The sequence below is a fragment of the Falco naumanni genome, chromosome 8 (genome assembly GCF_017639655.2).
Source record: "Falco naumanni isolate bFalNau1 chromosome 8, bFalNau1.pat, whole genome shotgun sequence".
NCBI classification, from domain to species: Eukaryota; Metazoa; Chordata; class Aves; order Falconiformes; family Falconidae; genus Falco; species Falco naumanni.
This window is the reverse complement of record NC_054061.1, coordinates 56,793,466-56,809,774: the sequence shown is the minus strand read 5'-3', so window position 1 is coordinate 56,809,774 and position 16,309 is coordinate 56,793,466. Positions and strand designations below refer to the sequence as shown.

Sequence of the window (16,309 nt, the reverse complement as noted above, 5' to 3'; positions counted from 1 at the left end):
TTTCTCAAATCTGCCTTCAGGTGAATTTGGGGCAAGTTTTATCCTTGCGTCTTCAGCTACCTTTGTACTTAACTGGCCCAAGGGTACTCCTCAGTATGTTATTACTGCTCTTGTGGCAGTGCTCGCTTTTTCTGGTGATACGATGTCCTGGATTTCATGATTTGCTAAGCCAGTTGATACCAGATACGGACTTGGCCGTTAGCAACATCTGACTGTTTTAACACCCGTGATACAAGTGCAAGATGTTGCTAAAGAGCTGGAAGACAGTGGCTCCAAATGTTTTTCAAACATAAGTTTATGAAATCGCTTATCAGTGATGACACATGAAAAGTGTTGTTTGTGGCCTTGCCCTACAAGCTGAGTGGTGCACACTGAAAAAGGCAAAACTGAACAGTTGGCTTCCAGTGTGGAAGATAACTTCTCATACTCCCTGACTTCCTTGGCCTTTCGTAATTAATTGGAATAAATGCTAGTTTGCTCTACGCCTTCTTGAAAGCCTGCTGCCATATGGTCCAGCCATCCTCCAGGATGCTCTGATCTCACCAATAAGCCATGAAGTCTCTTCAAGTCCTTGTTTGGTGAGCTTAGCTCTACCTTGCTAGAAATTCCCTTGCTTAGAAATAAATTCAACCCGTGGAATCTTTTAACTACAATGTTGAGCCCCCACCCCCACCCCTCGGGTTTTATTGCTGTTTTTAAATTCCATGTAAAATGAGTTCGTTAAAATCAGTTTGTTGAAGCACAACGCATCCTACAGCATTTCCAGCATTAACACAGCCTTTGGGTGGCACAAAGCAGCGGTGCCGTGTGTCACAGAGGCTGTAAGCAGGGCACAGATGTTTTTGGTCTGGAAGAAGGGGCCGGGCTTTGTCCCTCTGGGATACGCTAGAGAGACACTGTTGTCCTGCCACGTTATTTCAAGCAGAAGATTTTTGAGATTTATTTGGAAGGACTGCAAACTGGAAAGCCCAATTACAAAAGCACTGTAAGTATGCTGATACCCAGATGCAGAGAGATGCACTTGAAACATTTTTTGAGATAGAAATAAAGGTGTCACTGCATACGGTTTTCTACAAAAGTAATGAAAGTGTGTAGCAGCATAAAATGGAGGAGAAGCAAGCTGGGATCACAAATGAGGGGAAAAATGCGTTTTCTGACCTGACAAGGTGTCACCTTCCATTATTTGGTTTAATCTTTCTGACTCCTAAACATTGCTGAAGTTCACTGTGTGTTTCTGAAAGCACTGTGGTGTGTCTGTCCTTTCAACATTTCACTCTGGTTTTTTTCTCTGCTGCCTTGGTAGGAAGACAGTGAGCGTTATTCCCGTAGAGCCCGAAGGAATGCCTCGGTTAGTATATATTTTTGCTTTTTATTTTTAGCTAGACATTTCAAACTAAGAAAACAGACGTGTATAAGGCAGTTGCTTTTTAAAAGAAAGAACAAAACAAGTTCTCCCCACCCCAGGCAAGTGAAAACCCCAAAGCCACTTCCTGACTTCTCTGCCCTATCCCCAGTCACTCTGCCCAGGGAGTTTTTGCAAATGTGCTAGAATTAAGGGGGGGCAGGGAGTGGAAGGTGGGGAAATAACCTCCTTGGAGTGTTTAATGTTTGTTTATTCAGACAGTGGGCCAAGAGCATAGAGCAGGGAGCTCCCAAGCAAGCTTGTCATTCATCCTGTAGTAAAATGCTTGACAGTTTATTGGGCAGGGTATGATTTCATTTACTATCTGCTTACAGTTTTAATGTGATTCTTTTAAAAGACGTTTATTTTGTATGTCTCTTCTTTCCTTCTGTCACATCAAAGTCATCAGCATTTACTTCACTGCCTGTTACTTGTGTTCTTTTCATTGTTTTCTTGTCTTTATACTTTCTTTTGGTAGGCTTCGGATGAAGATGAGCGCATGTCAGTGGGTAGCCGTGGAAGCCTGAGGGTTGGTAAATTATACAATTTAAGTGTGCATGTGTGTATACTGATGTTGCTGTCCCCCTGTACCACCAGACTGGTTATAATACTCTGATATTATCATTCTTCCAAGGTCTTGACATATTCCATGTCCAAGGCATATGGGGTTTTGTTGAGTACATGTAGGTCAGTAATTCTTCCAACCAGGGGAATTGTCAGATTGCTGTGCGCTTGTGCAGGAACACCAGCAGAGCATGTGACTCTCTAGAAACCTTTCTGGTAAAGGCTGTTCGCTGTTACTGTTGCAGGAAGTACTTAGCCAAAACCTTGGTAGATGTAGCTATTTTTTGTAGGCACACTGTAAGCTCTCACATTTTATTACTGATACTGAGAATTTGGGAAGAGGAAGTGCTAGCTTACTCCATGAACAATGTTTATTAGCTCAGGAAAGCAAAAAGAAATTATCAGTGAGAATAAGTGCTTTTGAATGGCAGGGGAAGGCTCTCTTGAAAACTGCTTTAGAGATACTTGAAGTTCATCTGCAGACTTGAGTTTTGTGGAGGGAGGGGTTAGTAGGGCACAGACTGCTGTAGTAGTGCACCAGTACTCATTTGTAGGAAAAGTTCAAACAGTTTTTTTCCTCAAAATATCCATACGGTATTTTTCCAGATAATACATGTGTACAAATCTCCACTCCATTCTAGCATAGATACAGTCAGCTGTTGTAACTGTGAAGGCAGTTTAAGCGATTTAATAGTTGTGAATGGTTAATGCTATTGTCTCGGCATGTGTTGATAGTCTTCAGGAGACATCAGCTCTCATGGCTTCTGAGACCTATGGAGAAGCACTCAGCTAACCACAAAACCAGAACAATCTGTAACAGCACTATGGAGGAAGCTCTCACAGTCCTGGATGTGAATCAGCTGCAACTAGTTTTTGTTACGGAGTCATTGTGCCTAAAACTGTTGTATTTGAGAATAATCTGTTCTTCTACTAATTTGTTCTTCTACTGATGTTGTCCCTAACTTATTAGTAGCACTAGTTATGTGGGTTAAGCTGGATGATCAGCTCTATTTTTATAGAACAAGCAAGACCTATATCATTCATAGCAAGACCTTTATTTGTAATCCTTAGTTTCTGGCTTCTATGGAGACTTCATGCCATAAATTTGGGGATTTTTTCCTCTTTAAAAATTTGCTAATAGTTACCTAGGCTAGAACAACTACTTCTTTTTGTTTGTTTGTTTTCCTGAAAAAGTATCCCCAAAAGAACAGGATTGAGTGGAACACCTGATATACCTCTGAAAGAATCTGGAAGATGAAGAAAAGTAGGGAAAAAAACCCAACAAAAACACCCCAAAAAACCACTACTGCAGAGCCTGCTCAGTGATCCTAATAGTGTTCACTGTAAGACAGCACAAGATGCACTTTTTAAGTGTTGCATTGTTCCCTTTTTTTAATGGAATCTTTATTGCTACTTATGAAGTGCTGTTGAAATTTTTATTCTTTAAGGTTACAAACTTATTTGAGTGCCTTTCAAAGACAGAAGGTGCCTTAAAGCTCCAAAGATTTGATGAGGAGAAGCTTATCTTCATGGATGAATGCAAAACCTGATGTTTATTTTACTTGGATTTGGGCATGTTTATGAAAGTGTATTTGGAGGGGGAAAAAAACCTCTAAATCAGTTGAAGTTTCAATTCTTTCTGTTTAGAAGGTGATTATGATACAAATGGGTTGTTCAACCGTGGCCTTAACTGTGTGCCCCTTGATGTGGCAAGATGCAGGCACACTGGCACAGTACTCTACAGCGGGAGCTCTGTTCGTCTGAAACACCTTTTGTTCATGGAAAACCACTACTGATTCCTTTTGATGTGTTTTTGTAATATTTAACAATGAAACAAAGGATCATATATTTTAACAGCAGAAGCTTTGTGTTCTGCTTCCCCACCATCCCTTGAGAAGAAGGCTTCTCTGACCTTTTTTTTGTGGAGCAGCCAGCCTGGGCTGCCAGCATGCCTTCAGGCTGCAATAACCACTGGTGGTCTGGTCAACAGCAGCCTCCAGCTGTTCATGGGATGGGCCATAAATACCTAATACTTTTGCAAAGAATGTCCTTTTCTGACAGGAGGATCTGGTTGAAACTTTTTATGCTGGTATTTCTAGTGATGTTGCACAGACTCCCACTTGTCCTCATAAAGTAGCATTCGGTGAGTATCTTATGCAAGCTGACACTTAGGCATGCACAGGAAAAGAGTTTTGACAGAGCTTCCTTCCCTGATCCAAGTGTCACTGGGATTGTAGAAGAAACTAAATATTTGCTAGTCTGAACTGAAATTTGCCCTTCTACATATTTTAGTAGCTTTATTCATGATGAATTGATAGTATGTGCATTGGTCATTTTACCTAGTGTGGGTTTGTAGCAAATGCTTTTAATAGTTTGACCACATCTCTGTCTGGCTATTTGTAAAGGTTTGGCTCTTGCTGTGTGTGTTTTCAAAACAACAAAGTAAAAAAAAAAAAAAAAACAAACAAAAAAAACCCCCAAAACAAAAAAAACCCACAATGACCAACCTAAACAATTATCTCTGAGGAGTAGGGTTCAGTTTGGCTTCTGAGCTATTTTAGCATGAAGAAAGCACCAAAAGCTATTGCCTTGTGTCCACAAAGGGTTTATAAAACTAGTCAGAGAATTCTGAATGCTCTTCTTGTTCTGGATATTTGAAAGCTCTCCCTCCATCGCTGCAGGATGCCGTTGTAACTGGTCTACAAGACTTTGAATTTCTGAAAACCGATCTTGCATCTTTGGCACTTGGGCTCATAGCACTGAGAGGCTGGTGGTGTTAAGGGTTGCTGCTTTTCTGTACAAGAAGTTTTCAATTAAATGAGCCTATTTCAGAAATCCTTTTCTCCCTAAAACTTTACCACCCTCCTAATCTGGGTGGGTTTTATACTCTGGATTTTCTCCTAGAGTATTGTCTAAGTGGTTGTCTGTACTGCAGGCACCGGAGATCTGCTGAGCTAGCTTTTGGGGAGCTGGCCCGGATGCATCTGGCAGAGCAACCATCAATATGGACTGCAAAACCACCTGAGATGTTGATTAGACCAGGCTAGCAATTGATTTAAGCTGCATAGCTGTGACTGTACTGTAAACTGTGGCCTAGTGTGTTGATATAATGCTAGCTTGAGTGCATCTCTGACTCCTGCCAGCAGATCTTCAGCTGTGATGAAAGAGCATCTTTAATAGTTTTTTCTGTGGCTCATCCTGAACCCATCAAAAGTGTTCCCTCTCTTCAGAAGTTCTGCTAGCTTGATTCTTTATCGTGCAGTTTTTCTTAGCGAAGCTCAGTAACATCGTTCTGTGTTTGTTGAGACACTCGAGACTCTTTAGTCTCTTTTATACTGCAGGTGTCCTTGTTCTCCCACTTCTCAGCTGGCTGTCTCTATTCTGACACCATCCAGCATGAAATATTCTTGTGTTATTAATCACTCATGATGAAATTTGTGCATTTTCCTTCTTGTGTTTGCTTCAAGGTTCCTGATTTCTGGCTTTGTGCAAGAAGTCCTGCATTATCAAAGTTCTTTAGTTGTGATTTATATTGCTGTGCCTGGTTGTTGGGTTTTTTTTGTTTGTTTGTTTTGGAGGTTTGTGTTTATTTGTTTTGTTTTGGGGGATTCTGTTGATTTCTGTAACTTGCTTCAGTGTTTTCCTTTGTATTCTGATTTTTCTTTCCTCTCATGCCTTTACAGTCTCATTTGGAATATGCCAGCACCTACCCAGTGGTGAGAATAGTCTGCAAGTTGCAGTGTGTGTTAAAAACTAATCATGAGGAAGAAACTAACATGAATTGTGATAGTTGGACTGAGATAAGGGATGATCTAAAATAATCCTGAGGCAGTTTTTGGTCTGTGATGTGAAAATACTGCTTCCCTCGCCTGCTGTTCTGACGCAGTTCAGATGAAAATCGCTGAATGATTAGAGGGACTTAAGCTAGGTCTAGTTCAGTAGCTACCATTACGACAGAGCAGAATGGCTTTTATTTCCCCTAACAGACTTTCTCTGTTACAGTCTGTCTGTCCATTGTTTGACCAGGTATGTCTGGTTTTATTTCAGCATAAATCTGAAAAAGAATAAAACTCACACAAACTCGCTCTGAATAGATCTAGGAAGAGTGACAGGACAAATACTCTGCCTACTAAAGCTGCAGCTTGTGTATTGAGCTGTCAGCTTTGCTTTGGAGGACAAAATCAAACTCTGTAAGTAATAATAGGAGGAGAGCAACTATTTGCATTGAACACGTTGGAGATGAAGCTGACTCTAGGAAAAAACAAAAAGGACGCGGAAGGGGGAATGAGGATTGGGACTTCAAACTTAATTTTAAAGAAAATTTCCTTGTACCATCAGCAGGGATGTCTTGTGGCAACACTGTGTTGAAATAGAGGTGTCTCAGATCTGCAGAAAGCAAACTGGGGAGAGCAGTTTTTTACAGACTCTAGTTTTTTCACTCTCCTTCATTCCCTGTGCTATTTCACATTAGGAATGCAGTGTATCTATTTGTGAGCGACCTATATACAGAAATAGTTCAAACACATTTGGATTTTGCATGGATGTATTGATGTAGTAAGTGTAGACAGCTGGTAGCTCTTTTAATTGACTTAACCCAGCAAGCGTGAATGATTTTAACTGTGGCTACTAAATTTAACAGCACTATCATCACTTTTAACAATATTCTTTAATAAATGGTCAGTTGAGTTTGAGATTTGATTTTTTTTCATTTGTGCTCACTGAGCCGTGTTGTGTAGAGCTGGAGGAAAACTGGACTGATGTTTTTGCATGTTGATATGCATGCTTGGCTATGGATGGGTGCACATAAACTCATTGATCTTTTCATCCTGCATTCTTAATCTCACTGCAGGCTGGATTAGAGAATGAGAGGACCAAAAAGAAGAACTACTCCAAAGCAGTATGTATCTTGACTGACTGTCTCAGCGGTTTTTGCATACAAAACTGCTGTGATAGGACAAAGAATACATGAAGTTTCTTGGCTGTAAGAGCTCACCAGCCTAATGTCAAGGATACGGTATAACTATTGGGACTATGTCTGTGAGAATACTGAGCATCACTTCATCTGCAAAATGTGGTATAATTCAAAGATGTCAGTGTTGTACATGAAGAGCATCTTGAAAAACTCAAAACCTAACCTAAGCTTTAACATTACGCAGAAACATGATACCAATAGAACAGGTATGTAGTAAAGACTGCATCTTTCATGAAGGTAGTTAGAATATATATGTAGTATAGCAAATTTTCTTAAAGGTAGTCCTAGGTAGTATCAGTGCCTTACTAGCACCTGTACAAGTAGGGCACTACTTAAAGCACCACAAAGCCAGAAATGGATGGAAAGTAAAAGAGAATGTGCTTTTACGCAGTCAGGATTTTAGGTGAATCTCATGGGGAACAATTCCAGGGAGGGAAAGAGCGGACAAGATGGGGCAAATTGGTGTACCGCTACTGCAGAGGGAGGGCTACTCATAGCAGAAGGAGGTTGCTGGGCCGGGTTGGGGTTCTTCAGTACATTGGAAATGAGCAGAGAATTTTCTGAGAAATGGAAGTTGGATGTGTGATTGAGGAAGCCTGAAGAAGAAGGGTTAGCCACAGTCTAAAGTAAAAGATGTTACAAGTATAAATGGAGATAATGGCAATGAGAAAATTTTCTGCATCTGTTAAAAGCAAGAAGAAAATATGGAAAAGAATAGGGTCAGTTGCACATGAAGGGACAAGTAAAATCTGTATGTATTGGCCTCCCCAGGATGCAACTGTCCTTGTTCTAGTTTTCATAAAGGTTATGATCAGATACTTAACATGTTAATGTAGCGTAGAACAAAGGTCAGCAAGGTCCGATAAAATTGACCCTGTTCTTTAAGAGCGTCTGGAGCATTTGGATTCAAAAATGCGTGCTGGAGAGGATGGGTCATAGAGACAAGGGAAATGACCTGAGCTATGGGGCTTCAGTTTAAAATCTGAAGGATACAGGGCAAATACATTTAGAAGTGCCTGAAATCAAGTGATAAACAGTTAACCTGGATTTGTAGAAAATTAATTTCGTCAACTCAACTTAATTTCCCTAAGCAGGGTAATTATTTAAGGGCATAAAGGAAAAGCATTAGATGTGACTTCATGGCTCTTGGTTGTGTCTCTACATTGCATTAAGTGAAGCCTTGGGCAAGATGTTCTTGTAAAAGAAATGCACTGTTAGTTGAAACATAACTGTTAGAAAACGAGACAGCTGGGAAGGATCTCCTCTGGTCTCTTGCATCTAAGGCAGCATCATCTGTTTTTAAAGGAGAAAAAGAGTTCTACAGGAGTCTGTATTGCCTAGCTGTCTAAATACAGGGAGTGAAGGTGGGTTCCATGTGGGGTTAGAATAAAAATACTGATGAGACAACTTCTCCATTAAATAAATTCATTATTTAATGGAGAAGTAAAAATAAATGAAGTAAAAATAAATTAAGAATGCCACATTTGGGAAAAAGTAAATACACTATTACAGAGTAAGGAATTCTGCATAGGAGTGGCTCAGATAATGATCCAAGGTTACTTTCAGTCAATATTACATAGCTGAAAAAAAGGCAAACAATTCCTCAGTGTAGTAATGAAAGGTAATTGGTCTGCATGGTGCTGTTGGGGCTGCAGCTGGAGTGTTGCTTTCAGTTGCTGAAGATTTTTCAACCATTCTTCAAGAAAGTATTAAAGAAATTCAAAGAGCTGGAAAAAAAATGGAAAGAAGCCAAGGTGCATAGCCTGAGAAGGCTATAGCAGTATTTCAAACCAGTTCTTCCTGAAAAAAGAAACTGGATGTTGGCCTTCCATTTGCAGTGATAATATTGCACTTCAGTAGAAAATCTTTAGTTTTCCCAGACGTTGCTTTACCAGCTTGTGTCTAAACTGGTTTCTAAGATAATTTGTTTAATTTTTCCGTGGAAGCTCCGGTGTAGTATATGATGAATATTTTGTTTGAAAATTGATTCAGATTGGGTTTAGAGGATTTTCATTTTGGGAATGCATTAAAACTTGGACTTCAAAACTTAATAGAAATGCTAATTAAATTTCCACTAAAAATACCACCCCAAATACAGAGTGCTAAAGCAGGCCTTGTTGTGTAGTGATACCAGAATAGTGAATTACTTGAGAAATCTGAGCTTTTAATGGTATTGATTGAGGTGACTTCTGCGTCTATCCTCTTTTTCTTGAACACCATGTTTCCAGACTAAAAACTGCATTGTAGTGATAATTTTCTTTTATTCCTGACCGTGCTTGTGAAACGCTCCTTCTGAGCCTGGTTTTTTGCCTCATTTTAAGAGAAAACATCTTAATGACAACGAGGCAGGCTATTGAGTGTGATGGAGGACAGCTGAACTGACTGAAATTTCTTAAGTCTTTGGACTGCCACACAAAATACCAGGATATGGCAGATGGTCACTGTCTGGGTTTAATGTTGATGTAATTCGGGAAAGCTAAAAAGAAGAGATTTCATACAGCGTTGCATGTTTACTAAACTGAATGTCTCAAATATAAACGTAGAATTTATTCTTCTGCTACATTTTGTTGCTTTTTAATGCCTTAGCTGCCAGAGGTAAAAGTAACTACAGTGATAAATTTCTTTTATCATAGTCCATCACACTTGTTGCCCGCTTTTTGTTCTGTATTCCCTTCACAGTGTTTGAAGAGACAGGTGCTCTAGTGCAGTAATAATAGGGGAAGCAAAGGTGTTTCTTAACAAGAAAAAAAGGGGTCAGAAAAGGCAAGCAGGAGTATCCTTGACATTTTTGGCTGGTATACAGGTACTGACAGGCACACAAACGTTCATGTCCTCATGTTTGAAATCATGACCTAATCCTGCACTTCTCCTGTACCTGGTGTATCTTTGAAAAGTTCTCTCTCTGCCTTTGCTTTTCATAAGTAATGACTTTTGCTAAAAATTTCCTTTTGGGTCTGCATCAATTTTTTACTCTCCTTTTTTTCCCTTTTCCTTGCCTTCCATAACAGACCAATGGTTATGAGGAAGATGTGTATGGATCATCCCAGAGTAGAAAATCTAGCAGGGTTAGTAGATGATTTATATTGCTATAAAATCTATTGCTCTATTTAATGGGATTAAAGCTAATTAGCAGATTCGTTTCTGTGGTAAAGCAGGTTTTTCCTGTCTTGCATGTTGTGGGTTTTGCAGTTTGTCAGATGTGGAGCTGCAGCAATAAGCCATCTAAAAAAAATTTAAAAATTAGGCCATGAGTGGGAAGAGAAGTCTCTGAATTTGGTACAAGTAGAACTTGGAAGCCAGAAATGCTTCACTCTTAACTTTTACCCAGTTTTGTTTACATTTTGACAAGAACTGGTTTGGCAGCACCTGGCATGGAGGTTTCCCATGTGCTGGTCAACAGAATGATTGTTTTCCAGCCTGTGTAACGTGTTCATGTTGTGATCCAACACTGAAACTCCCAAGCTTCACCAAAAATTTAGTCCATGTCTTGGGATTTGCATTTGTAAAGTGGACTTTGGATTTTGAATTTTCCCCAAATGTCTGCTGCTTATTTGAAGTTTGCTTAACTAAATACCTTTTTTTTTCTTTTTTTCTTTCCTATTGTATAAACTGTATCCTAAGATTTCTTGAAACTCCCAAAGAGGTGAACAAGTGTTGCTGCTTAGCTACTTACCATTGATGTACTTCTATTTCTAGAAATATTCTTGTCAAAAAAAGCTTAATTATTAACTGACTCCATAGTGTGTATGTGGGTCACAATGTTCCTTTCTGTTCCAGCACAGTGTTTTGTGTCAATTACAGGAATTAATTGTCCTGCTTTGTTAAATATTGGGGTTTGCAAATTATTTAAAGGTATTGTCTCAAGTGGAGCCTGAGTGAGGAGGCAGGGAAGGGAACAGTTTTTTCCTTGCCTTTTATTTTATCAAAGGCAGACAAAAGCTCAGAGCCTGTTGATATTTATGCTATTAAGCTTCTAAAGCAATTTAGTGGCATGCAGACTAAAGCTCTGTGTTTAGGGGAAAAGTAAATTACTTCTAAGACTCCATTTAGCTACGTGTTTGAGCAATACATGCTAAACATGAGATAGACTTAAATGAGCTATTTGTAAGCATGAAATTAAGCAGGCACTTGTATAAATAGTGAAATGGGACCTTATATTTCATGTCCATTTAAAATTGTTTCTTCCATAGGGTTTTATGCATTTAGTTTGCATATATGGATAAGAGACAATGAAATACTGTTGCTTAAACCGATAAGAAAACAGTATGTCCTGTTGTTGGCACTCTTGCTGAACTGCTTAACAAGTTCAAGGAACTTTATTATGTAGTACTTCTGACAAATTATGTTCTTAGTCTTTAATGACATACTCCAGAGCTGCAGGAAGAGCAAAATATCTGTAAGAAAGTCATCCAGGGAAAATAAGTTGTTTGGTTTCCATTTAAATGATTTTAAATCATCTTGGTTTTAGGGTTTGCAGCATGGAAGTTTAGTCTGTGTAGAGCATAATTATGGCAACATCTTTAGTTCCTTGTGGCTTTCATTACGAAGTGTAATTTAGAGTAATCATTGCTTAGAAGGGGGAAGAACGTTTAGGGAAACAGAATAGCTGAAACTCCAAAACCAGTTGATGCCAGTCTTGCTGCCATTCACCTGCAGCAACACTCTCTCCAAAACCTCCAAACCTAAACATAAAGATTGTCAGAGTGACAATGAAAAACTAAGAGGAGGAAAATTCTTCAGTGCAGCAAGGAAGTGATGAGTCTGCTGATAATAGCCGTTTCCAAAATAGGTGTCCAATTTTAAGTCACAAAATGGAGCCATGTCTACATGGAGATCAGCCTTCATACACTGTACTTGCAGTATCACAGGTTGATTCCTTAAATATGAATCAGGAAAAAAGAAGCAGAAAGATTACTTTTTTTTTTTTTTTGAGGTTGGGTTTGTCCTCAGCATATACCTGTGGTATTGTGTCTTATCCACAGATCTGTTTGCTTGCAGTGACAGAAGTCCAGTGTGAAAAGCAAACAAGTTACTTGTAAGTTGCCACAGATATCCCTCATTTTTAAATGGAGTTAACACCTACATAGTTTATAGCGATGATGTAAGGGTTAGTTAGGGTTTGTAAGAAGGCTGAGTAATTGCTGACTACTGGAAGCAGAGTATCTTGGTTGTCTGGACCCCCACAAAAAATGACGGGAGAAGTACAGTGTTAGAGAACAGCTGTAAAAGGAGAGCTCTGCAGTGTAGCACAGAAGGTAGAGGCATGCAGATCTTCCCGAACAACCATTCCCACCAGCATGCACGCACCCATGGGGAAATAAGGAATCTAAACAGTGCCTGGGAGGCTTTGAAAATACCTTTGCAACTTGCGTGTTATCGCAGGGCTAGTTATAGGAGACTGCGTGAGCACAGAAGTCATTCCACAAGGGTGGGGATGCAGGGAGGTAACGTCTCCTCCCTTGGCCCTGCACGCTGGCTGTGGCAGCCTGGGCTCGCTCCTAAGCACGCCTTCCTGGCGTGGCTTTATACCCTGCCCGTTTGGCTCAGGGCTGCATCCGTTCCTGGCATGGCAAAGTAACTATTGTATCACATTTAAAATGTGCTTTTAGGCTGCCATTTCTCTGAGAATAAGGAAAATACCAAGGCTTCCTAGTATGTATTTTCTTTGGCTCCAAAAGATGCATAATTGCTTACATGGATTTCCAATCTGCATTGAAAAGACCTTGATTTGTACATCTAATATTTCTGCACATTAAAACCAGCTGATTATAACAATTTAAGTTGTTCATAATGTGTTGTTGCAGCCTTTCTTTAGACATGTAGCACATCTACGGGTGCTTTTTCTAAAGCTCTTAGAAGCTGAAATACTGAGTTCCACTCAATATTATAAATATCCTACTGCTGTCAGCCTTCCTGCACCCTGGGAAGCCCTACGTGTCTGCTTTGTGTTGAAGCGTTTGTGCAGCAGAAATTCTCACAGCTAATACACGACAGCAGAAAAGCTGAGCTGGCATCCTGCACTCCAGTACAGGTGCTGAGGCGGGTGAATGGAGATACTGTGTACCAGGCTAGGTAAATAAGGTAGTATTTCAGAGGCTAAAGGTGATTTTAAGTCCACTGAAGTTGTCAGTCAGTCACTATTGATTCTTTTGGTATTTAACTTGAAGTTGAATTAAGATCTCCCCATTCTCGGGGAGACCAAATAGGTGGACTGGAAGTACAAGGTTGGCTAGATGCTAGGTAAGAAGCTGCATAAAAGAAGGCGTTTAATGTAGACAGTCTCACTTCTTACAGAAAAGTTTTCTTTGCATTCAGTCTTGCCACACCTGGCAGTGGCAATTAGCTCTATCATCTGCTGCAGCGGGACTGCACATGAAAATAAATAAATCCTTTAAGGCAGGAGCCTGGGTTTTTAAGGTATGAAGCTGTGATGCAGCCATTTATTCTGAACTTAAGTCTGGAAAATAAGGTTTCCAGCATCTTGTAAATGTTGTCTATTCTGTTTTGCAGAAGCTGGAAATATGCTGGTTAATACAGCTTCACTTACCTAGAGTTAGGATGAAACATAGGTGCACAAATTGCATATGTGCTACTGAAAGTATGGTCCATTGTCTTCCAAGTCCCATACAAACCATGTCCCAACAGCGTACTGTCTCGTTGGGCCATAAGCAATGAGAGAGGAGGAGGGAATGTGAGGGTTTGAAACCTTTTCAGTGGAAAATAAACCAAATGGGGGTATTGTGTATAAGATGCTGTAGAGATAGAGGAAAGGTCTTTTGTATATTTAAGTAAACTTCTACCTTACAAATAGAAAGGGCACACGATTTTCACACATCCTTGTACCTTTAATGCAGTTACCTCTTCTTTTTGCATCTGTGACCACTTTAATCCCTTGCAGTTTGTAATCACCTAATTTACTTTTTGCTTCCCATTTAGAGGAATTCAGAAGGTTCTTATGTTGCGCAGCCAAGTTCTTAAGGTGTTTTTTTTGTCTGTTATTGATGCAGGCTTCATACTACTCAGATCTGGGTCTCCACAACAGCAGCAGCTACGCTTCCACATCTCAACCTTCTTCTCAAAATGGAAATTGGGTCTGTTGCCCTCTGGCTTTACCTGGCCTGGACTTGTTCTAACTTCATTTGGATAATACAACCTCTTGTCCTTAGGAATTAATTTGGACCAATTGTCAAGAGCCTCTGTAGCTCTTTTTACTTAAAAGATCCCCCAAACCAACAACAAAACCAGTAAACCCAAAACCAGAAACCCAAACCAAACAAAAAAAGCCAACCCAAACCAGACCTTTTAAGATGGTAATGAGTAATGGAAACCTGTTTTAAAATGAGCACAATTAATTTCCCTTTGCTGCTTCTCCCTTTCCTACAGTTACTTTGTTTGCTTTTGGCCTCAGTTGGTCTGGCAAAACAAGGGAAATGACTCTCTTCCATTTGAGGCAACTTCTTTGCTCACTGTGTCAGTGTAGCAAGCTTAAGACAATCTAATCTGCATAAAATGAAATTGCAAGCAAAGAATTCACAGGCTGCAAGAAGAAAAACCCCTGAAGCTTCAAGATCACCTGGGAGGTTGGATTGTCCTCTGTGTGTGGGCCAGTCAGATAGCCAGTCAGGTGCTATCAGAGCAGTGCTGGAGCAGTGGTCCGCAGCCTGTTCCCGATGGGCAGCTGCAGGAGGACGTCGCCTGGTGTTTGTGGCAGCCGGCGATGGGGCACTGCAGATGTGGAGGAGGAGGGTGACTTGCAGCAGGTTGTTGCCTGCAAGCTGTGGGCTGGGGACCACTGCTGGAGCATCTCTTGCACCTAATGATGCCAGATAACAGCTTGCGCGCTCTGAACTTGATTGCTGCGTATTGTGAATGATGATTACTAACAGCAAAGTAATTTGTTTTATGGTGCTCTGACTTAAGAACTCATAATTTTGTCCTGAATTATGTAGGTTTTCTCTGCATTTTTGTTTAATAATGAAATACACAAGAGATGATCTTGCACTTGTGTGAAACACTTAAAACGTGTATCTTAAAACACTTCTGTCTTTGTATGTAGCTGCTCTTCTGCCTTTGGTTGAAGTGAGAAACGCCCTTTCTGGCTGTTACACATGAATGTGTGTGCGACAATAACAACTTAACAACCTAAAATTAAATAATGCTGTTTTGCTTTATGCATACTGTCGTGTCCTCCCTTCCTGTAGGAAATGCATGTGTCTGCTTGGTATTCTTAGTCTTTAGGAGTTGAGATCTAACGTTTTTATGGTGCAGATGACTAATATTCTCTATGCTGGGTTTCCTTCTGTTGTAGTTTAATAATCCTAACCTCTTATCAAGATGGTTAATTCTGCTGTAGGCGCTTTTTTTGGTTTCATTTTCTATGCAAAAAAGTTTTGTGCTTGTTTTCCTCAGCCCTCCTTGCTGTACAGCGATGCCCTGCCAGCCAGAAGTTACAGGGTTTGTTGTACTAATGCTCTAAACACAAATGCCAAAGCCACTCACCTTCAGCCATGCATATGTTGTCTCCTACCTCTGTAGCTCCCGTTGGGTCCATTTGTTTCACACTCTGGTGTCTGATGCATCTGAATGCACGTGTGCAATGGTGTTCGTACAGACCTGGATTTGCTGATGATCCTTCTGTTTATTCCTGTTGGAACTGTGCAACCACTGCTTGTGGGGTTGTGATGCTGCCACAGGCTTCTCTCTGGATGGAGACGATTGTTTTGGTGTGTTAGCTACAACGTGCAGGAGTGGGCCAGAGAGAGGCAACATCAATTCTTGCTGGTTGTGTAACAACTAACAAAAAATCTGTTTAAAATTTTTTGTAGCCAAATTCCACCGTTTGTGTTTAAACTTCAAAGTGAGCTCAGATTTTTTTTCTCAAAGCTTAAAGGTAGAGTTTCCTACTCCCTCGGTGTTTCCTGAGCCACAAATTTATATGCTAAAGTGGAGCCAGTCTTAAAATGTGCATCTTCCTCCTCTCTTTTATTAAGTTAGTAAACTGGCTAGTAAGTGAAGTTCATCAGGTGTGGTTTTTTCCCCATATTGCCAGCATCAGAAATGAAGGTTAAACAGATTTGAACAATTTAAGAATTGATGTAACCATTTTGTTGGTAGGCAGTACGAACTGTTGAATTGATGATTGGGAGAACGGTTAGAAATGCATGACTATGTGATGGACTGAGGGGGTGTGTGTGTGTGTCAGATTTTGCACGTGCCTCGTGGCATTTCCTAGCTCACTGACTTCAGGTTGTGTTAGATCTTCACTTGCATGTTGCTTGTGGTTGCATACGGATGTCCCTGTCCTTGCACATACTGCTTATTCTCCAATGTCCTTCGTGCTGCACCTTGCGAGTTTGTAATTCACTGGACTG

General features: G+C 40.2%; 1 protein-coding gene across 26 annotated transcripts in view; it reads left to right on the top strand.

Annotated features, from left to right (window-relative positions):
* The window catches only part of LRRFIP1 (LRR binding FLII interacting protein 1), a 111,992-nt gene that overhangs the window by 60,024 nt on the left and 35,659 nt on the right, over nt 1–16,309 (top strand). For 11 of the 26 annotated variants that reach the window (XM_040602819.1, XM_040602817.1, XM_040602800.1 and 8 more), the window contains 5 exons: nt 1,304–1,348; nt 1,881–1,931; nt 6,816–6,863; nt 9,947–10,003; nt 15,348–15,392. The exons of 11 other annotated variants lie outside the window; for them this stretch is intronic. In XM_040602819.1, the coding sequence (XP_040458753.1) occupies nt 1,304–1,348; nt 1,881–1,931; nt 6,816–6,863; nt 9,947–10,003; nt 15,348–15,392 (246 nt within the window). Of the gene's footprint in view, nt 1–1,303; nt 1,349–1,880; nt 1,932–5,455; nt 5,683–6,815; nt 6,864–9,946; nt 10,004–15,347; nt 15,393–16,309 lie in introns of those variants that run through there. 4 more of the 26 variants (XM_040602803.1, XM_040602811.1, XM_040602799.1 and 1 more) reach the window with 3 other exon arrangements.